This window comes from Pezoporus flaviventris, unplaced genomic scaffold (assembly GCF_033815535.1).
Source record: "Pezoporus flaviventris isolate CSIRO_AGI_PZ_B2104156 unplaced genomic scaffold, CSIRO_AGI_Pfla_v1 ptg000001l, whole genome shotgun sequence".
NCBI lineage: Eukaryota > Metazoa > Chordata > Aves > Psittaciformes > Psittacidae > Pezoporus > Pezoporus flaviventris.
The window spans coordinates 21,817,288-21,834,347 of NW_026892549.1; the positions used below are offsets into that span (position 1 = coordinate 21,817,288).

Here is a 17,060-nt window from a genome sequence, read left to right on the forward strand (position 1 = left end):
GGTAGAATATGCCCTTTTCTCACTTATTTGTTATGAGACCCTTTTTAAAAGGTGCTAGTGTCTCCCTGCCCTTCTTCATTCTGCATAATAATTGGAGCAAAGGCAGCCTTGGTGTGGGGTAAATTGATGCTTTCCATTAGCACCTGGAAAGAGAAGCATGTAATGCTGAGCTCAACTTGAATTGTAGGAGTGGAAACTTCCTTTGCTGAGTTGTTCTGGAAAGTTTTGGCTCAAGTGGTTGAGCCCTTTCTGAGAAGGAGACCAGTGAGTATCTGTTCAGGTCGTGTTTAGTAAATGAGCTGGCAGCCACCTGCTTTTAGGTGTATCTGAATGTTGTTGGCCAGGGTTTAATCTCAGCGTGCTTGCCTAGCATGAGTTTTGCTACTGTTGTTCACCCAAGCCATACTCCAGCTGCAAGGAGCAAAGACAAGTGTGCTTTGGTTGCCCTCTTCCTGTCCTGTACTGTGCACACATTTGCATGCTCTTTCATGTCAGGTGGGGTCTCCTGTGCACATTCTGTCCCCAGCTCTCTGGGCTTATTCTCTCTGGGAAGTCCAAACATGGGAGCTGCTCTCACTTGCTGTGGCCTCCTGCTTGAAACTAGGTTTTGCTTTGTTTTCCTTGCTAGGGAGTCCCTACCCTTCCCTCTTCCTCACATTGCTCAGAGAAATATTTGGCATTTCATCTTTTCTTAAAAAAAATCTTTTGGAAAACATCATGGAAGAGCTTTTCTTTTCTGTTTTTTTTTTTCTTTTTTTTTATTTTCTGTTTTCTTTTTTCTGTTTATTTCTCCTTTTTTAGTTTTCTTTTTTTTTCTTTTTCTTTTTTCCTGAAAGCTGAAAGAGAAAGTGAATTACAGGCAAAGAAAAGGAAGCAGGTGATGAATGAGAAGAACAGGGTTTGAATTTTGAGATCAGGTTCATCAAATCCTGACACCAAGCGCATCAGAGGCTGGCCTGCTGTGATGAACTGGGCTAATTGGAGATGCCTGTGCTTGGGTGACTGGGGTTAGGAAGGCAGGGCTGCTGGCTAGCAGCTAACACAAAGAGTGCTGTATGAGAAGTGAATGGGATGTGATTGTCCCATCTCCCTTCCAGGGAAGAAAGGAGTGGGAACCAAAGAAATCTGATAGCAGCTACTTTGGAGCAAAAGTGTGGCAGTGGCTTTCACATAAGGGGACTCCTTGCTGCAGGGTGTGGATGCTGAAACTATTTTTATGTAAATAAATTTGTGCTGGTTTAAGAAGTTGAACAGCAACTGAGGGCTCTCTGTACCAGCTTGTGACCTTGATTGAGGACCATAGGCGCTGCTCTTGGCATAAAGGCTGTCTCCCTGCTGCTTCCCTCCCCAGTGCGCCCAGTGCCTCTGATCCGTTCGCTGCTGCTACTTAGAAATTTCTGACATTTTATTCTGCAACCCCCCCTTGCTGTAAGCCTGTGGTGCTGGCAGGCTCTGGACCACGCTCAGTAGTAGCGGCAGAAGATGAGGAGCCAAGAAGCTACGTGGTGACTCTGCCCACAGATACAATCCAGAGCTTCAGATGGGTAAGAAATGACAAGCCAAGGAGAAACAGGCACTGGCTTTTAAAAGCAGGGATTAAAATGTTTTTAATATTGAAGTGTAGCTGATGACTGAATTCTAGAGCCCAAAAGCCAGCGCAGTCAGCAGAGAGATTCCTATTAACTCCACTTGGGTATGGATCAGACCTTTTAAGAGAGCATCCAGTAGAATAGCATAGCATCTAATTAGAAACCTGCCCCTTCTGTTGGACCCCAGTGCCCTCTATCCCACCCCATTCCTGTGTCAGCATCTTGCTCTGGCAGCTTATTCATCCTCTGGCTCTTTTCCTGGCCCAGGGGCTCAGCGCTTCTAAAACCGTTCAGGAGCTCTGGGATCCTCCTGGAGAGTTTGCTTTTTCTCCTTTCTCACCCCCCTCTTGAAAGCAAAACGAAGTGAGAGGAACGGGGAGGGTGCAGTTCTGTTGCCTACTTTCCTCCTTGGCAAAGTGGAAGTACAGGAAAAATGTAGATGGCTAGCTACAGTTACAAGCTGAGGCAGGAGTTCCTGCATACAGGGGAAAAAATACACCCCATAAAGCAGCCAAACCAAAAAAAAAAATAAAATAAAAAGAATCCTAGTAGTAACAAAAGAAGCAACAACAACAACTAAAATCCTCTGAGGTCAACTGAAGTTCAAGACTTGGAGAAAGAAGGAAATCTGTGTGAGGAAGAGGGAGAAGTAGGCATGATTGAGAGAAAAGAGGCAAAAGGAGACAAGATAAATAGTGATTATCTGGTGGAATCAAGGCACTTAACTGCCCTGTCTGATTCCTGAAGGGAAACAAATGGAACCTATAACTTTGCACTGCAGAAGGATAATTTGTCCCTGTTTCCTCAGCCCTTACTGGTCGGCACTTGTGCTTGTGGCGGCTCAAACAGCACCCTTGGTGCAGCTCCGGGGAGAGCCAGGACAGGCTGTTTTTCTTTGCAAGTGCCCTGAGAGGGGTTTCTGTCAGATGTGGTACTCTCTGTCCAAGCAGGACACTTTGCTTTTTTAATGTTTTCCAAGTGATACAGCCACACTTATGTGGAGGTGCTAGCATTGCTTTTGCAATCCTTTGGCAATTCCCATGTTGCTTCCATGAAAGAGAGCGTGGCGTCCAAATGCAGAGCTAATTATCACAGGGTTTGGTGCTTGCCTTCGTCTGGCTTCACCTATTTGTGGGACAATAGTACCCTTCCAGTGATGAGGAAGAAATGGGATTTCTTGTGGTCTGTTGGGTGGTGACTATGGCACAGATGATCCAGCTGTGTGTTTGCTCTGTGCTATCCATCCAGGTAGTCTGCTCCTCTTCCCTTGGTGCAGTAAATTAAGGGGGGGGGGTAGATATTGGGGGGGGAAGTGGTATTAAATAAATTTGTGCTAAAGAAATCAGTGGAAGGTAGCTCATACAAACTTTTGTCCTGGTGATGAAAAAACAAATGACAAAGCAACTGTGAAGTCTCATTTCTTATTTAGGGATCTGTTTCTCATTATATTCTAATGAATTTGTTATTTTGATCTGCATTTTATGCATGGTGGTGTTTTGCTTTTTTTTTTTCTGTAATGGGTATGGACATGCTCTTGAGTTAGGCTTGTGATTACTGACTGATGCACAGGTAAGGGAGTGGGTAAAACAGCTCACAGCCTTTGGTGCCTTACCTGTGAGGATTTGTTTAAAATGGTATTTTCCTGTAACACATTGCTGCTTACAATTTAACATTCTGAGCTGTCCTATGTCTTAATGAAGTTTCTTGTTGCTTACAAATAAAAGGAAAGAAAAGTTGAGACAGAAATAGGCTTTGAATGTTTCTCTCATGTTTCCCTTTCGTCTTTTCCCTCTTTTCCTTCTAAATCTGTCCTTGATTTTGACATTTTGGGAGAAAAGAGCAGTAGAGCCCAGCATGTTCTGTCACAGAGATCTACCTCTGCACACCTGCAGACTGACCAGAGTGAGAAATGCAGGTGGGATGATGCATTCTGCCCAGAAATGCCATGCCTTCTTCTCCAAGTTATTCTGAATTTAGGAGCTGAATTCCCTGAAGTGGGAAGTAGCTGTAATGCAAAGAGACAGAGAAGAGTTAAATGATCATTTGCTGGGTGATTGTGGGTTTTTTTTTGGTCTGGTTTGGGGTTGTTTTTAGTGTGAGTAGGTTTGCAGCACACAAACCATGAACGTGACTATGAGTAGAAGTGGGTGGGACATGATTTTCCTGTGCAGCAGGATTTTTAAGATCATGTCCCTTCCACTGCAATGCAACTGAGATGTTTTAAAGTATTTGCAATTCTGGAGGGAACTGCAGATACCCTGTGGATCTAGGGCTTTTGAATGAGATGTAGAGGGGGAAAGTCTATTCTGCCAAATTTAATAGGAAAAACAGAGAGGCATGATCCTGGATTTATCTTGTCCTAGTTACTGGCTTTCACTGCCATGGGGACTGTCACAGTCTTGCTTGTTTCCTGAGGCAAAGAAGCCTTTCCTAAGGATGGCTTTGGATGTCCTCCAGATTAAAACCAAGCTAGTAACTTGCTTCATATCAAGCCTCCAACGTTTAAGAAAGTGTAGGGTTACTTTTTATTTCTGGTGTTGGCTTCATTGTAGAGATGGAAACATTGCAGATGAACTGGCTGATCACAGTTTGGGTAAGGTCTCTTGGTTTTGGGTCTTTGTCCAAAATGTCTTTGATTGTGACCTGTCACTCACTTGCACCTGTGTTGGTGGAACGAAATAATTTCCCAGTAGTTAATTGTAGTTGTCCTTTTTAAAACACCTATTTATTCTCCAAACAGAAATGTGTCTGGGTTTGGGCATTGAGTCTTGCTGTGCTTTCGTGCTCTGGAATAGTAATCTGTAAGTATTATATTTGGTCCTCCTTATGGATGTGCTTGACATGGCCTGAGTCATAAATGAAGCAGTTCAAGATTTTAAAGCCCTTGTTAAGTGTAAATCATTTTTGCTAGCTCTCAGTCATTTCTGGCTTCCTCTTGCATCCAGTGCTGAAGATGATGTGGCCAACTGAGCAGCTTGCAGAACTGCAGCATTGGCAGAACCAGCTATATAGCCCTAAAGTCACTCCTCCAAGTACCCAAATAGAACTGTGGCTCTGCCAGCTAGGGCATGGAAAGAGCTGCTCTGCGGATGTGGTCCACCAGACTTTTTTGGTCATGAAAACAGATTTTTACCAAACAAGCCCAAATTACCAAGCACTTCACCTGGCTTCTTGATCCTCCCCTTTATTTGTTGTACTGTCACCCGAGTTCGTACTAACAGCAGTTTTATGTCATGCTAGGATGTCCCCCTGACCATGGTTGGTGGCCTTGGAACTTGCCAGGCATCTGGGTCATCACTCCAGTGTTCTTTGTCAATGTACAGCACTATATTTTTAATCAGAAAGTCACAAAATGCTAAGTCAAATGCCTTGCAAAACTATTATTTCTTTGCAGTTACCTTTATCTGCCAAAATTGTAATCTCATCAAAGAATAAAATCAGGTTTGTTTGACAAGGCCTATTTTCCATAAAATCATGTTGACTGGCATTAATTATGTTCCTATCATTTAATCCTTTATAAATGGAATCTCATATCAGCTTTTTCCATTACTTCCATTGTGATTGATGTCGGGCCAACTGGTTGGTAATTGCCCACATCGCTCTGCTTGCCAAGCTGTGCCACCGCATTTATCCTGGGGTCTGCTGGAGCTTCCCTTCTTTTCCCAGATGGACGGAATTGTGGCTTCTGTTCTCCTCGCCACATGATTTGGAGTCTTGGAGTACTCTCTTACTGCCAAAGATGGCTCACACACAGGATGGTGTGTCCCCTCCCAGTCCTCAAGGGAGGCCAGGTGGCCAAGGGGATCTCCCACCATTATATCTACCCACCAGCTTTTTTCCTCCTATTTTCTCCCCCATCCTGCTGAGAAGGGAACTGAGAGCAGCTGGGTATGTGACAGGGAGCCAGTCATGGTTGACCTGCCACAGCAAACTTCAAATATGCTCAGAGCTGTCATGGAGAAGCCCAAAATGATAGTTCTTTTGGGGCTGAAATGATGGTGTCCTTCCCTTGCTTTTGGAACAGTAGAAGTCATCCTGCTCTGGGAGCTATGTGGGTATCGGAAAGAGGACTCATGGTCCCCATGCAACAATTTCAGAGGCTTTGTGTTGCCTCTTGTGTGCCGTTAGGAAGAGACATTTACAACCACATGCCTGAACAAGGTCTTTGTTGTCTGGACTATGCTGCAGAATGCTGCAGAAGATGGTTTTAAATATAATTTGGCAGAAGGTAGTGGTGGATTAGTCCTAGTGCATCTCATTTTCTATGGGTTCCACATATGCTGAGATGACCAGCATTTGCTAGAGCTGCCATGTTTAAAACAAACCCCAGGTCTCTGTCTGGTTCCAGGCCCTACCGAATCCCTGCACCTTGAGGCACCTGTGGGCATCATAGGTTGTTTGCATCAACCCTTGGCACTGGGTTGTTTGCTTTTGACCTGGAAATGTTGTTGTATGTGCTGGTGGCATCCCTTGGCTGGGGAGACTGAGGGAGGCTGGTGGGTGCTTATCCAGAAGAGGCACGGGTTCCTCCACTATCTCTAGCACCCAAGATGGCTATGCTTCTGCTGAGCTAATGTGACTTTCTCTTTTGATAAGGGGGAGGGAGGAGAGGAACTGTGGTTTGGTTTATCTATGCTAGAGAGAACAGTAAGACTGTGCAAAGCTTGACTCCCCTTGCTGCTTGAGAAATTATAGTGCCACAGGAAAATGGTTTGTGGATGACTTAAGGGAGGAAGGCAGAAGACCTGTGTTCTCTGGCAAGCTGAATGTTTTCAGGGTTTCTTCCTCTCTGTCCTGTTTTGCTTATGATGTCTTTCCCTTTGGTCTCTCCCAGGTTCCTCAGTGACTCAGCTGCTGGCTCGGGATCTGGACAACGATCCGCTGGTCTTTGGTGTGGTTGGTGAGGAGGCCAGCCGGTTCTTCGCCGTGGAGAGCATGACTGGCGTTGTCTGGCTCCGGCAGCCCTTGGACAGAGAGGTAATGCTGCTTGCTGCTGAGAGCATCCTCAGCTAAGGAGGGGCAGGGAGGAAACATTTCTGCTCAGATGGCTATCCACCCTTTGTGGCAGCTGAAATGATGCCTGGGTGTTACTCCTATGTGGAATCCAGGTGTGTTCCCATCAGGGTCTGTCCCTTGTGTTCACCACCTTCTCACTGGCTCCGCTGAGCTAGGACACAGGGAATAAACAGGGTGCTCTGATTTGATCTGGCTTGTTGGTTTTCCTAGATCCCAGAATAGCATCTGTGAGTCTGGAAGTAAAGAAAATTATAAATGAACATGATTTACCAAAGAGCCAGGATGCTTATTCATTCAAGGAAATCTACAGGTTCCCTTTTTAAATGTTTGTTCTGATTAAATCCTTTACTACTTAGAACAGTGTGTGAAGAGATATGATGTATCCCTGCTTATTCAATCTCATCATGACTTTTCATCATCTTGTGGATTCAGGCTGCTGGATGCTAAATTTGGCAAGATTCTTGCCTTGAATCTCTTTCACACCCCTATTTTCAAGTGTAGCTTTGGTGTGCAAAGATGATATCTCATCCAGGTGCCTGTTTCCAAAAGCCCTGGCCCTTGCTCTGTTCCTGGAGGGAGGAGAAAGGGATGGCACAGGCTCTTGGGCAGGATCTTGGTAAGACTGGGAAAATACTACATGACTTGGGCAATGCAATGTGCTTCATTTCCCCTGTGCTTCTCTTGCCTGTGTTTAGTACTTCCTTGGCCAGGGGCAGTGTGAAGATAAAACTCATTAACACACCTCAGGCACTGGCGATGCTGGTTGGAGCCAGCCAGATATGGGGATCTGGAGGAGCAGTATTGGTGGATGCAGCTCAGGCAGGTGCACGGCAAACCCAATTTCACAGTATTAAGAGTGAGACTCTGGAAAAATGAAGCGGTTTTCTTCATCCCTCTCCCCTCCACCTCCCTGTGCCAACAGCTGCTGGCATGAGTCATAAATCTTTCCTTATTCAAATATCTACTGTTTCCCAATACTTATGATACCAGCCTTAAGCCAAGGAGGAAGATCAATAGATTTTAGGTGTCTTCTGGTGGAGGATGGGAAGGGGAGGAGCTGAGCAGAGCTTTCATGCATGGCCAGGCTGAACCAGAAGAGAATCTTGCACCCACCAACTGATCCCAGGCTCTCAAAGTCAGCAATACATGGAAAAGGGTGAAGACAGACACATACATAGCTCGGTATGGATATTGGGAAGGTGGAGGAAGCAGAACAGCATAGGAAGCAAGGGATGGAGGTGGATAGCATGCTGGGAGCAGAGAATGCCGGCCTGGATGTGTGGGATTGAAAAGTCAGGGGAGAGAAAGCCGTACAAGAAAATCAGTGGGAAAGGGAGAGCAAGAGATCAATTCTGGTACAATGGAGAAGAAGAGAGACTTGAAAAGGGAGAGGGAGTCAGAGTAAGGCAAATGATGCAGGAAAAGGGAAAACAGAGAAAAAAGAGGAAGGAGAGAATGTATGCAGGCAAAAAAAATTTGAAATATTTTTTACTCCCACAAAGATTAGAAGGAAAACAGCTTGTGAGGGTTTTTTTAAAGAAAAGACAGACCCTGAGTCTATAAAATGTATGTGCTAACATGAAGGGCAGAGATGGAAATTACCATGCGGCAGCTTTCTCTGATTTATTTTATTGAGATTTTAGCATTTCAGTACTCAACTGGTTGTTTCTTTTCTCTTGTTTTTCCTTTCTTGCCTACTCCTTTGCTCTCATGGCAGCATAAATGAAGAGGGGGTAACAGGGCTGAAAGACTTTGATGCAGCAGGGTGGGATGTCACAAGAAGAGGCTCTCTTCTCCATCAGTATTTCAGCTCTTCTTTCTGCCTGCAAGCATTGCTGCAAGGCAAGAGCTAGGAAAGACATTCTCAGGTTCAGCTCCCCAGCTGCTCAGAAAGGAACCTGGGATAGGCAGATGTGGGGGCAGGAGGGTGCATGCTCTGGTGAGCTGTCCCCCAGTCCCTTCTCCCAAGATGAACTGCTACCTTGGTGCAAGCAGAGCTCCTGCTCTGGGCAGCAGTGGCTGCTGCTTGTCCCTGAGCTGATCTTATTAGGAATAAATCAACCCAATCTACAGCACAAAGAGCCATTTCAGGCTTGCTTTCTAGGCTTTCCTGCATGATGCTTTGGAAACATTGACTTGCTGTGCTCTATCAGTTCAGGCAGGGGCACTGGGAATGGGAAGGGGTGCTGGAGGAGGAAGAGATTGCTGGAACTGGGGGAATTGAAACAGCAGATGGTGCCCAGGTACCAGATAGGTGTGGTGGTCCAAGTCCTGCTGCCCATCCCAGAGTGATTCCTTGGCAAAACATGAGTGAAACAATTGCTGGTTGGAAAGAAAGGTCAGGAAGAGAAAGTCTGCCTCCATTAGCAATATTCCCCTGCCCTGACAGCAAAATAATCCCCTCTTCCCCACTTATCCCTCACCTCAGAACCAATGACTTTAATATATTGCAGTTTAAGACCAAGCTGTTTATTTAGTTAAAGCAATAAGGGTCAGAGAGGACTGCACAGGCATTTTTTTGAATGGGCTTAAAGGATTTCAGGCAGTTCTTAATACAGACCCTGAGTTTATCCTACTGTTCCCAGCAATGTGATATATGAAGGTAAGTTGAGAAAGCTGCAGCAACATTTAGATGTCCTCAGTGAGACTAGGTTCTATTGTCATCTTGAACAAAGGCTAATTACACAGCTTTTTCTTTGGATTTTCTTCTCTTTTTGCATGGTCCCTGTATCTTGCAGTTGGAGATGGCACTGTAGGTGGAAAACTGCTTTTCTCAGCCTTGCACTTTACTCCTTCTTGCTGATACAAGCAGGCAGCCTCCGGCATCGGAGACCGGGCGGGTGTTCGAAGAGAGCTAGGGCACGCTGGCATGTTACAGAAGGTTAAGCAGTGGGCTCCTCTCATCTACTTCGGCCTAGTTGTCTGTTTAAAGTGCTCAACTGCTAGTCAGGGGGTCAGTTCCATAGTCCCCGCATCCTCCTGACCCAGAGCAGAGTGGCTCTCTGTGCCTGTAAAATACACTGGAGCCCCACCGGCATTAATATTTCTCAGCATTTTATACTCAATGTAGGTAATTGCACTCAAGCACCCGTTCTCTTCTTGAAGGTCCTGAAAGCATTTTGCATGTAATAATATTGGCTAAAAGTCCCAAGCCTGCCATCTGCAGATAAACACTACAGTATCTTTAATTATATGTTTTTCTTCTCTTTCCCTTTCAGACTAAGTCAGAATTCACGGTTGAATTTTCTGTCAGTGACAGCCAAGGGGTAAGTGTGATTTCTCATTTCATGGTCTCTGGCATGGGTGGAGAGGAACAGGGAGGATGAGCACGCGGGTCTCCGGGGGACTTTCTGCATCACCCTGAGGGGTATGGGGAGCAGGGCCATCCTTGGCCATAGCTTGCCAAAAGCCCACATCAGGAAACGACCACAGGCTTGCTTAAGGTTTTAAATCCATGCATAAAGCTGACAACTGCTCTCTGTTGTTTATCTTTGTGACCACAGGTGATCAAAGGGACAGTCAACATCCAAGTGGGAGATGTGAATGACAATGCCCCACGGTTCCATAACCAGCCCTACAGTGTCCGCATCCCAGAGGTAGGGATTGCTGCAGCCTCTCCACACAGCTTGTCTTATGGCTCTTGCTGCAGTGGCCATGCTTGCTGCCTTTGCCACCACAGAGCTGGCTGTGTGAAGGCCACAGGGCTGTCCTCCTGCCCTGGATCTTCACTGAGGTTGGGGGCAGGATTAAACATCTGGAAGTTATTGTTGTCTGAAAATTGGCAGAAGCAAAGCGACTCATATTTTGGGTGTTGGGAAGGCAGGTGGAAGACGACCTTTGGGACTCAGGGTCTTTGCAGCTTTGATGATGTCTTTCCTGTAACAAACGTGAACTTTGAAAATAGCTGTAAATGGGATTCTGTTTTTTTTTCCCTCTGAGCCAGGTGGAATTTCTGTGCAGCTCTTGTCACAGAGGCGACCGGAGGCAGGGATAAATGTTTTTCCAAACAGCTGATTTCTGCAGAGTCCTGCCCAAAGGCTTCTGTCTTTGGTGGTGGTTTCCTTTAACATGAGACCATCATTGTCCCATCATGTCCTACGAATAGGTAGGAAAGGACCACCTTTCCCTGCTCTAGTGGCACAAGCTTCCATTAGAGGAGAGAGAATTTTCATGTTAGATCAGGTTGCTCGCAGCTTTATCCAGCCAAGTGTTGAATATTTCCAAGAACAGTTTTCCCAGGCTTCTGCTGCTCTCTCTCCATGCTGGTCCTTGCAAGGAAGGTGATACTAGTCATACCATCAGGGAGAGCTTCTGCACCTAGAGCTCGGCTTGGCAGAAGTACACCAGGACCTTACAGGTCTGATGTGAATTTGGGCTTTAAAGATGTCGAGCAAAAGGTGCTTGCTAGTGCTAGGACAACAAGGTCAGGGTATTATATTTGAAATAGGGAATTAGTAGGGGACTTAATGTCATCCAGTGGAGGGAACCTCTCCCTCTTGCACCCTGGTGCCAGGACAGAGCCTGTTTTCCCCAGAGCATGCCTCTTGTGTGCATGAGGTCAAGTGTTCTGTGTGTGTGAAATCAAGCAGTCTACGGTAATTGAGAGGTACAAATGATTGTGTTACAATGGTTTATTTAATATGCTGGCTGCTGATGCCCTGTCGTGCTGGGCTTTGATCTTTCCCTTTCCCTCTGCTGTGAGGATGAGGTTTCTTCATTAAGTTGCTTGTGATGTATGAGCCAGAGTTTTAGTCTCATCTTTGCACCAAGTCACCTGAAACCTCCCTTTGAGAATGACACTGGGTCAGAGTCATTTCTTCTCTTTAAAGCATGAGCAGTGCAGAAATGACTTGCCAAAACATCCACAAGCTGCTCCTTGCTTTTGTCTTTCTGCTTGGAACTCTGGAAGCTGATGGGTGGCTGTCTTGCCTTGCTACTGCTTCTTCTGGTGATGGTCTGTCTGCAGGGGTCTGCAAAGTAAAAGGAATGTCAGTGGGACTGAGGGAGAATGGTCTTCTCTTCCCTGCCCCCAGATTTGGCTATGGTTTTGCTATTTACTGCACCTGGTACAGAGGGCTTCCTTCTCCACATGAAGAGATGGCAAGTGGGGTTTAGCAAGCACGGTGCTTCCCCCATTGCTTCTGCTTTGCCAATTGGCCTTTAGAGCTGTGCTTTTCTGGAGGCTGGCTTCATGTTAATTATAAGATGCCATGTGCCAGCTTCCAGTTTCTATCTGTGATCTTTAACCAAGGGCACCGATCAAAGAGTAATGAGCCACGAATGCATTGCTCAGCTGGTATCCTCAGCAGGTTCCTCTGCTATGGAGAGAGCCTTTCCTTATCAGGCATTGTGAGAGCAGGGCATGGGGTCCCACTATCTAAAGAGGACCCTCCAAGTGCCCACAGTAGATGTAAGCAATGAACTTATGCATGTGCTGGCATGGCCCTTGAGGAAGAGATGCCCACTTGCTTTGAGAGCTTTTTGGGCCACATGTTTTTCCTGTTGCTTCTTCATAAATACTCAAAGCTGGAGGTAACACAGCATGGAGATGTGCCTTCAGAAGCTGAGGCTCTTGGAGCCAGAGGACAGCTGGGGTGCAGTTGAGGCTGGGGAGCCGTTCATGGGTAGGCGACGACAGTGTCCCTGGATCAACATCCAGATAGCTCGGGCCAGGGTGAGCACCTAGAGTGGGTAGCAAAATCTGCCTCAAAGACTAACCAGCCCAAGCCAAAGAGCCTATGGCTAATGAATAAACAGGGGCTGGAGCTTGGGGACAGGGAAGAGTCTAGCAGAAGTGCTAGTGTGGCTTTGCATAGGCTGGCTCTGTGCAGAATTGGCAGCTAATGAGAGTTTCTCTCTTTTTAATTTTGAGATAAATGGATGTATCGATTTGCAGTTGTCCTAGCTAATGGACCAGCAACAGAAAGGCATTTAAACCTCACTGCTATTGTGTGGCACTGGGAAAGTCAAAAGAAGAGTGTGCATAAATAAATGAAACATGAAGTAAACTGACCTTTAAAAACAATACTGCCTCTAAATACCCGTCCTGGCGTTTTACGCAGTCTGCTTGATATGAGAATGGGAATTTATTTGGGCATGGAGACTGCAATTCCTCTAGCAGGGGGAGAGGGGAGAGAATGCCCAGTTTAACTGTGGACTCCTCTGCATCACAGCAGGTCCAAATACCCAGACCGGGGATCGTTCGTGTGTTGGGCTGATGCCACTGTTCCTTTGCGTTTGTCATGTCTTAGTCACATCCCCAGCACCTGCCTGGTATAGCTGACCAAGGGCCCATGTGTCCAGAGAGGGATATTGCTCCAGTGTAATCGTCTGTCCTGTCTGGGCAAGGGCACCCCGTGATTTGCTTGTCAAAAGGCAACGAGGCAGTGCAGATGCTTTCAAGTCTGTAAAGAAAAGGGGAATCCTGCTAGAATTGGCAACCTAATTCACCAAGCTGGCCTTGACAGAGCTCATTAAGTTCTCGTGTATTCATTTCAGGCTAATGGCTGTCATGCTGGCTGCTGTTTGATTTGCTATAATAGACTTTTATGGTTTTCCAGTTTGCTAGGACGTGTGTGCTCGTGTCCCTGCCCTGTGGTGCTGCTGTAGTACATTAGTTAGCTGCTCATGTGCTTGCTACTCTGACCTTCAGGGTTTGTTTTCTTCTTGGTTGCATCCCTTGCACTTCACCTCTTGCACACACTTTTTTTTTTACCCTCTTCATCCTCACCCAGCCCGAGGCTCCCATGTTTCTGGGAGTCTCAGGGTTTGGCTTTCAAACTGGGAGACATATTGCTGAGCCCATGGCAGGCTGTTGTGGCGATGCCTCAGTTTCTGACAAGTCTGATCTGCTTTATCTAATCTATTTTTCCATTTCACTGGATCTGTAGGAAACTCAGTCTTGTTGGATTGTCATGGTTCAGAGCTTTTATGTGAAGCTAGCAAATGAAGTGGAGCCAAGCACCTCACTGGTTTTGTGGCATCTGGTGTGGTGTTGGGATGAAGGTGGACTGTTTTCCCTAGGTGCCTGCTAGGCTTTCCAGTCCTAGCTTCCAGGCATGGGACCTTCTGGGGCACACAGTCCTCTGTTTCACCTTTGAAGCGAACAACTTTTAAGCTTATGGTTAAAAGGCATGGCTCTGCAAGCCTCTCTTCTGCATCTGCTACTTCCAGGTGCTATGCTGTTTACAGGAGCACATCTTGGGTCCTGCAGAGAAGGTTCCTCAAACTTTGAGGCTGTTATGTGGTGTGGTAGCCAAGTCTAGTACCTTCTTGTGAAGAGCTGTTTTCCCCCATGACTCCCCAATATCCTGAGCTTGCTGATCAAGTTCGAACTGTCTATAGCCTTCTTCTGGGCCTGGAGCATCATCAGTTTTCACATGCTGGCAGAAAGATCACTTAATTGTTGGTTTCTTCACTGAATGTCCCCTCAGGAGGTTTCCAGTGGGGTTTTTTCTTCTTTGTTGCTCCCTCACCTCATTCCTTCTGTTACATTTAACACAATTATTTATAAAGTAATATGTATAATTGGAGTACATCTTCTAGCAAAAAGCTGTCCTCGGCAGGCTCTGGGCCATAGACTGCTGTTTAGCACCCTGAACATTCCCGAGATGACAGTTGTACCACACGGAACTATCTGTAACTTGACAGGAGATAGTAATTATAACGGGGTTCTGTTTTTGAAAGACACCCACTGCATCTGCAACCAGAGCCATCTGCCTTTGGAATTTGTTCACCTTGAGTTCAAGCAAATGCGAGTAAGAGGCAGAGCTGTGGGAAAGGAGTTTAAAAATAAAAAGAAAAGTTTCTGTACAGCTCACAACATTGGCTAGGCACCTGTAGCCCAGCTTGCAGATGTTGCATCTCCTGAACTCAACCCTGATTTACCAATTTATTTTAATAGGGGGGCAGCCGGGCACTTAAAATTGACAGCAGTCTCTTCTGCTCAGGGAGCAGCCTCTGGGATTGAGCCTTCGCAAGCTGTTGGTCACAGTTTCCATCCTTAATATGGTGGTGTAGTTGAAATGGTGAATTTTATGGCTTTTTTTAATTGTGCAGAAAAGTGTTTGGCAGGGAGGGAGAAAGAAAGGAGGGAACCGTCACTGCCCTGTTCCATTAAACAGCCTGGAACTAGGCCGTGCTAGATGGTGACCAGGGGCAGGGAGGATCAGAGAAAACCCTAAAAGCCCTAGCTGTAATTAAAATTATTATTTTGTTTTAATGGTAATAATGTCTGTAATTACATCAGTTTCCATGCCATCCTGCCCGGGAGTCTTCGGGGGCTCATATAATTCTATTGCGATGGCTCTGAGGCCTGATGCTACGCATATGAAGCAGCTGCAATGAGAGTGAGTTCCTGCTTCAGCTGCTTTAGCCATTCCATTGCATGCTTCCAGACACCTTTAGGGGTTTTTCCGCCCTTCGTTTAAATAAGGAACCTTTACATTGAAGATGATGATAACAGAGCTGATAAGAAAGATGTTCCTGCCACATCACAAAATGGCCTATAATCATTGCTGGCTGCTCTCCTTTCTCATTTCTTTTCTTTATTCCTTCCTTCCCTCCACCCCCCCTTCTCTCTTTCTCCCCACTCACTGCTTTTCTTCTCTCCCTGAGCTTATGCTTGTGTGTGGATTTTAGAACTGAACAAATAATTTACAATGAATAACTTATCCAGCCTTCCCCTCCTTCCGCCACTTTTGTGCAAACAGAATTTGCAAGCATATTGAACTGCTCTGCAGCACTTCAGATGCAACTTTATTTATTTATGGTGGTTTGGCGTGCTTTTTCAAGCAAAGACTTCCTAGAAAGGCAACAAATTAGTGAATTATTCAAGTTGTGTTCATTAAACACTGTTGGCCGGAAGCAAGCCAGTTCTCTCTCCTGGGTAGGTAAGCAGCTCTGTCTCCTCTCCACCCTGGCATTCCATCAGCATGGCTGGTGCTGGGGACTGAGGGTGATCTCACCTCCTGTGCCTGCTGGAGAAGTGGGAGGTGAGGCTTCAACTGGTGCTTGCTGGAGCTAGAGGGTCTCTATTGCACAGGCATATGGTGATAATCTTCATCACACGAAACATTTATCAGACTTCCTAAGCATCCTCATTTTTAAATGTGTGTATTGTTGCTGGGTTTCATAGCCAGCCTTCATCAGCCCTGATGGAATAGTTGGCTGACAAAATAACAGGTATACTGTCTCTCTGGCTTCAGAGAGCTGGTCATCATGAGATTGTTTTGATACTTTGCCTTTCCATGTTTTTTTAATTATTATTTTTTAGCAACCTTTAATTACTTTCCAACTTTGTCCAGCAAACTCATGGAAGCAGAGCGATGTTGTGCCTTCCCTTCAATAGTTTTAAGTGCAGGTATTCTGTCCATCTATTAAAAAGCCACCTCTTAGCTGGATGTGATAATCCTTTTCAGAGGGTTTCATCTGCTCTCTAATCACTAGGTAGAATATAATATCCCTCAAAGAAATCATGTCTTCTCCCCTCCTCTCTCAACCCCAGCCTGCATGATCTGCCAAGATGGGACTATTTCTATATTGCTCAGGAAGATTGAATGTTAAAACATCTTTACATAGAGAAAATTGCCAAGTCAAGATTTTTCCAGCAGTGCCATTGGGCACCCTTTTTCATCAGTAATCAAGAGGCTGTGCCTGTCTTCTGGCTAGCCCTGGCATGGAAGAGCAAAAAGGAGCTGAGAAAGTAGCAAGTGGATAGGGACTGAGGGATGTGAATAATGCACAAGTCATCAGGCTGAGTTTACTTTGACGGGTGGGATGCCATGTGTGCTGGCACGCTGGGTATGTTTAGCTCTGGGGCGAGTTTGTAAATATTCATAAAGGTCCCCACTTTCCACATGCAAGCAAAACATAAACAGGCTGTTTAAGTGCTGGGAAGTATGGGTGCTGTCTTGGGCATTTGTTCTGGCTTTCGGATGCTGGCAGTTCCTTTGGGCAAGAGCTCGGAAACACATCAGGCGACAGCTGCCATATTCTCCCTGCTCTTTTCTGCCAGCACTGAAGAAAGGCACTTAAACGGAACAGGCTACAGTGCACTGACTAAACACAGTGTTTGGGCTAAAGGGTTTGTACAGGTGAAATCAGAGATGTCCCCATGACTTTTGCTTTTCAGTGGGTGAGGGGCTTATTAATGAGTCATGCGGCATCTGTATGATAAGACATGGAGGATTTGAGTTGTGTGGGTTGGGTATGGGGGTTTGAAGAGGGCTGGAAGGCTTCTGGAGGTTTTTCCTTTCCTTGCATGGAGGAAGATGTGTGAGGAAGTTAAGTGCTCAGACCTGGAAGCATCCTTCCTTCTTAAGGTCATCTGTGTGCAAATTTTTGCTGTTATTGCTGATGTGTATATAGTGACACCAGGTGGAGAGCATCAGAGGATATTGAGTGATGCCCTGTTGTCCTAGGGAGAAAGAAAGTCTCCACCTCTGGCAGTCCTAT

The 17,060-nt window shown here is 45.9% G+C and overlaps 1 protein-coding gene across 13 annotated transcripts in view; it reads left to right on the forward strand.

Moving 5' to 3' along the window:
• The window catches only part of CDH23 (cadherin related 23), a 207,946-nt gene that overhangs the window by 41,641 nt on the left and 149,245 nt on the right, over positions 1-17,060 (forward strand). For all 13 annotated transcript variants that reach the window (XR_009742445.1, XR_009742447.1, XR_009742446.1 and 10 more), the window contains exons 4-6: positions 6,424-6,566; positions 9,824-9,871; positions 10,109-10,201. Coding sequence is in view for 10 of the 13 variants with exons in the window: in XM_061447947.1 (XP_061303931.1) it covers positions 6,424-6,566; positions 9,824-9,871; positions 10,109-10,201 (284 nt within the window). In the remaining 3 variants the exon portion in view is untranslated. The remainder of the gene's footprint in view (positions 1-6,423; positions 6,567-9,823; positions 9,872-10,108; positions 10,202-17,060) is intronic.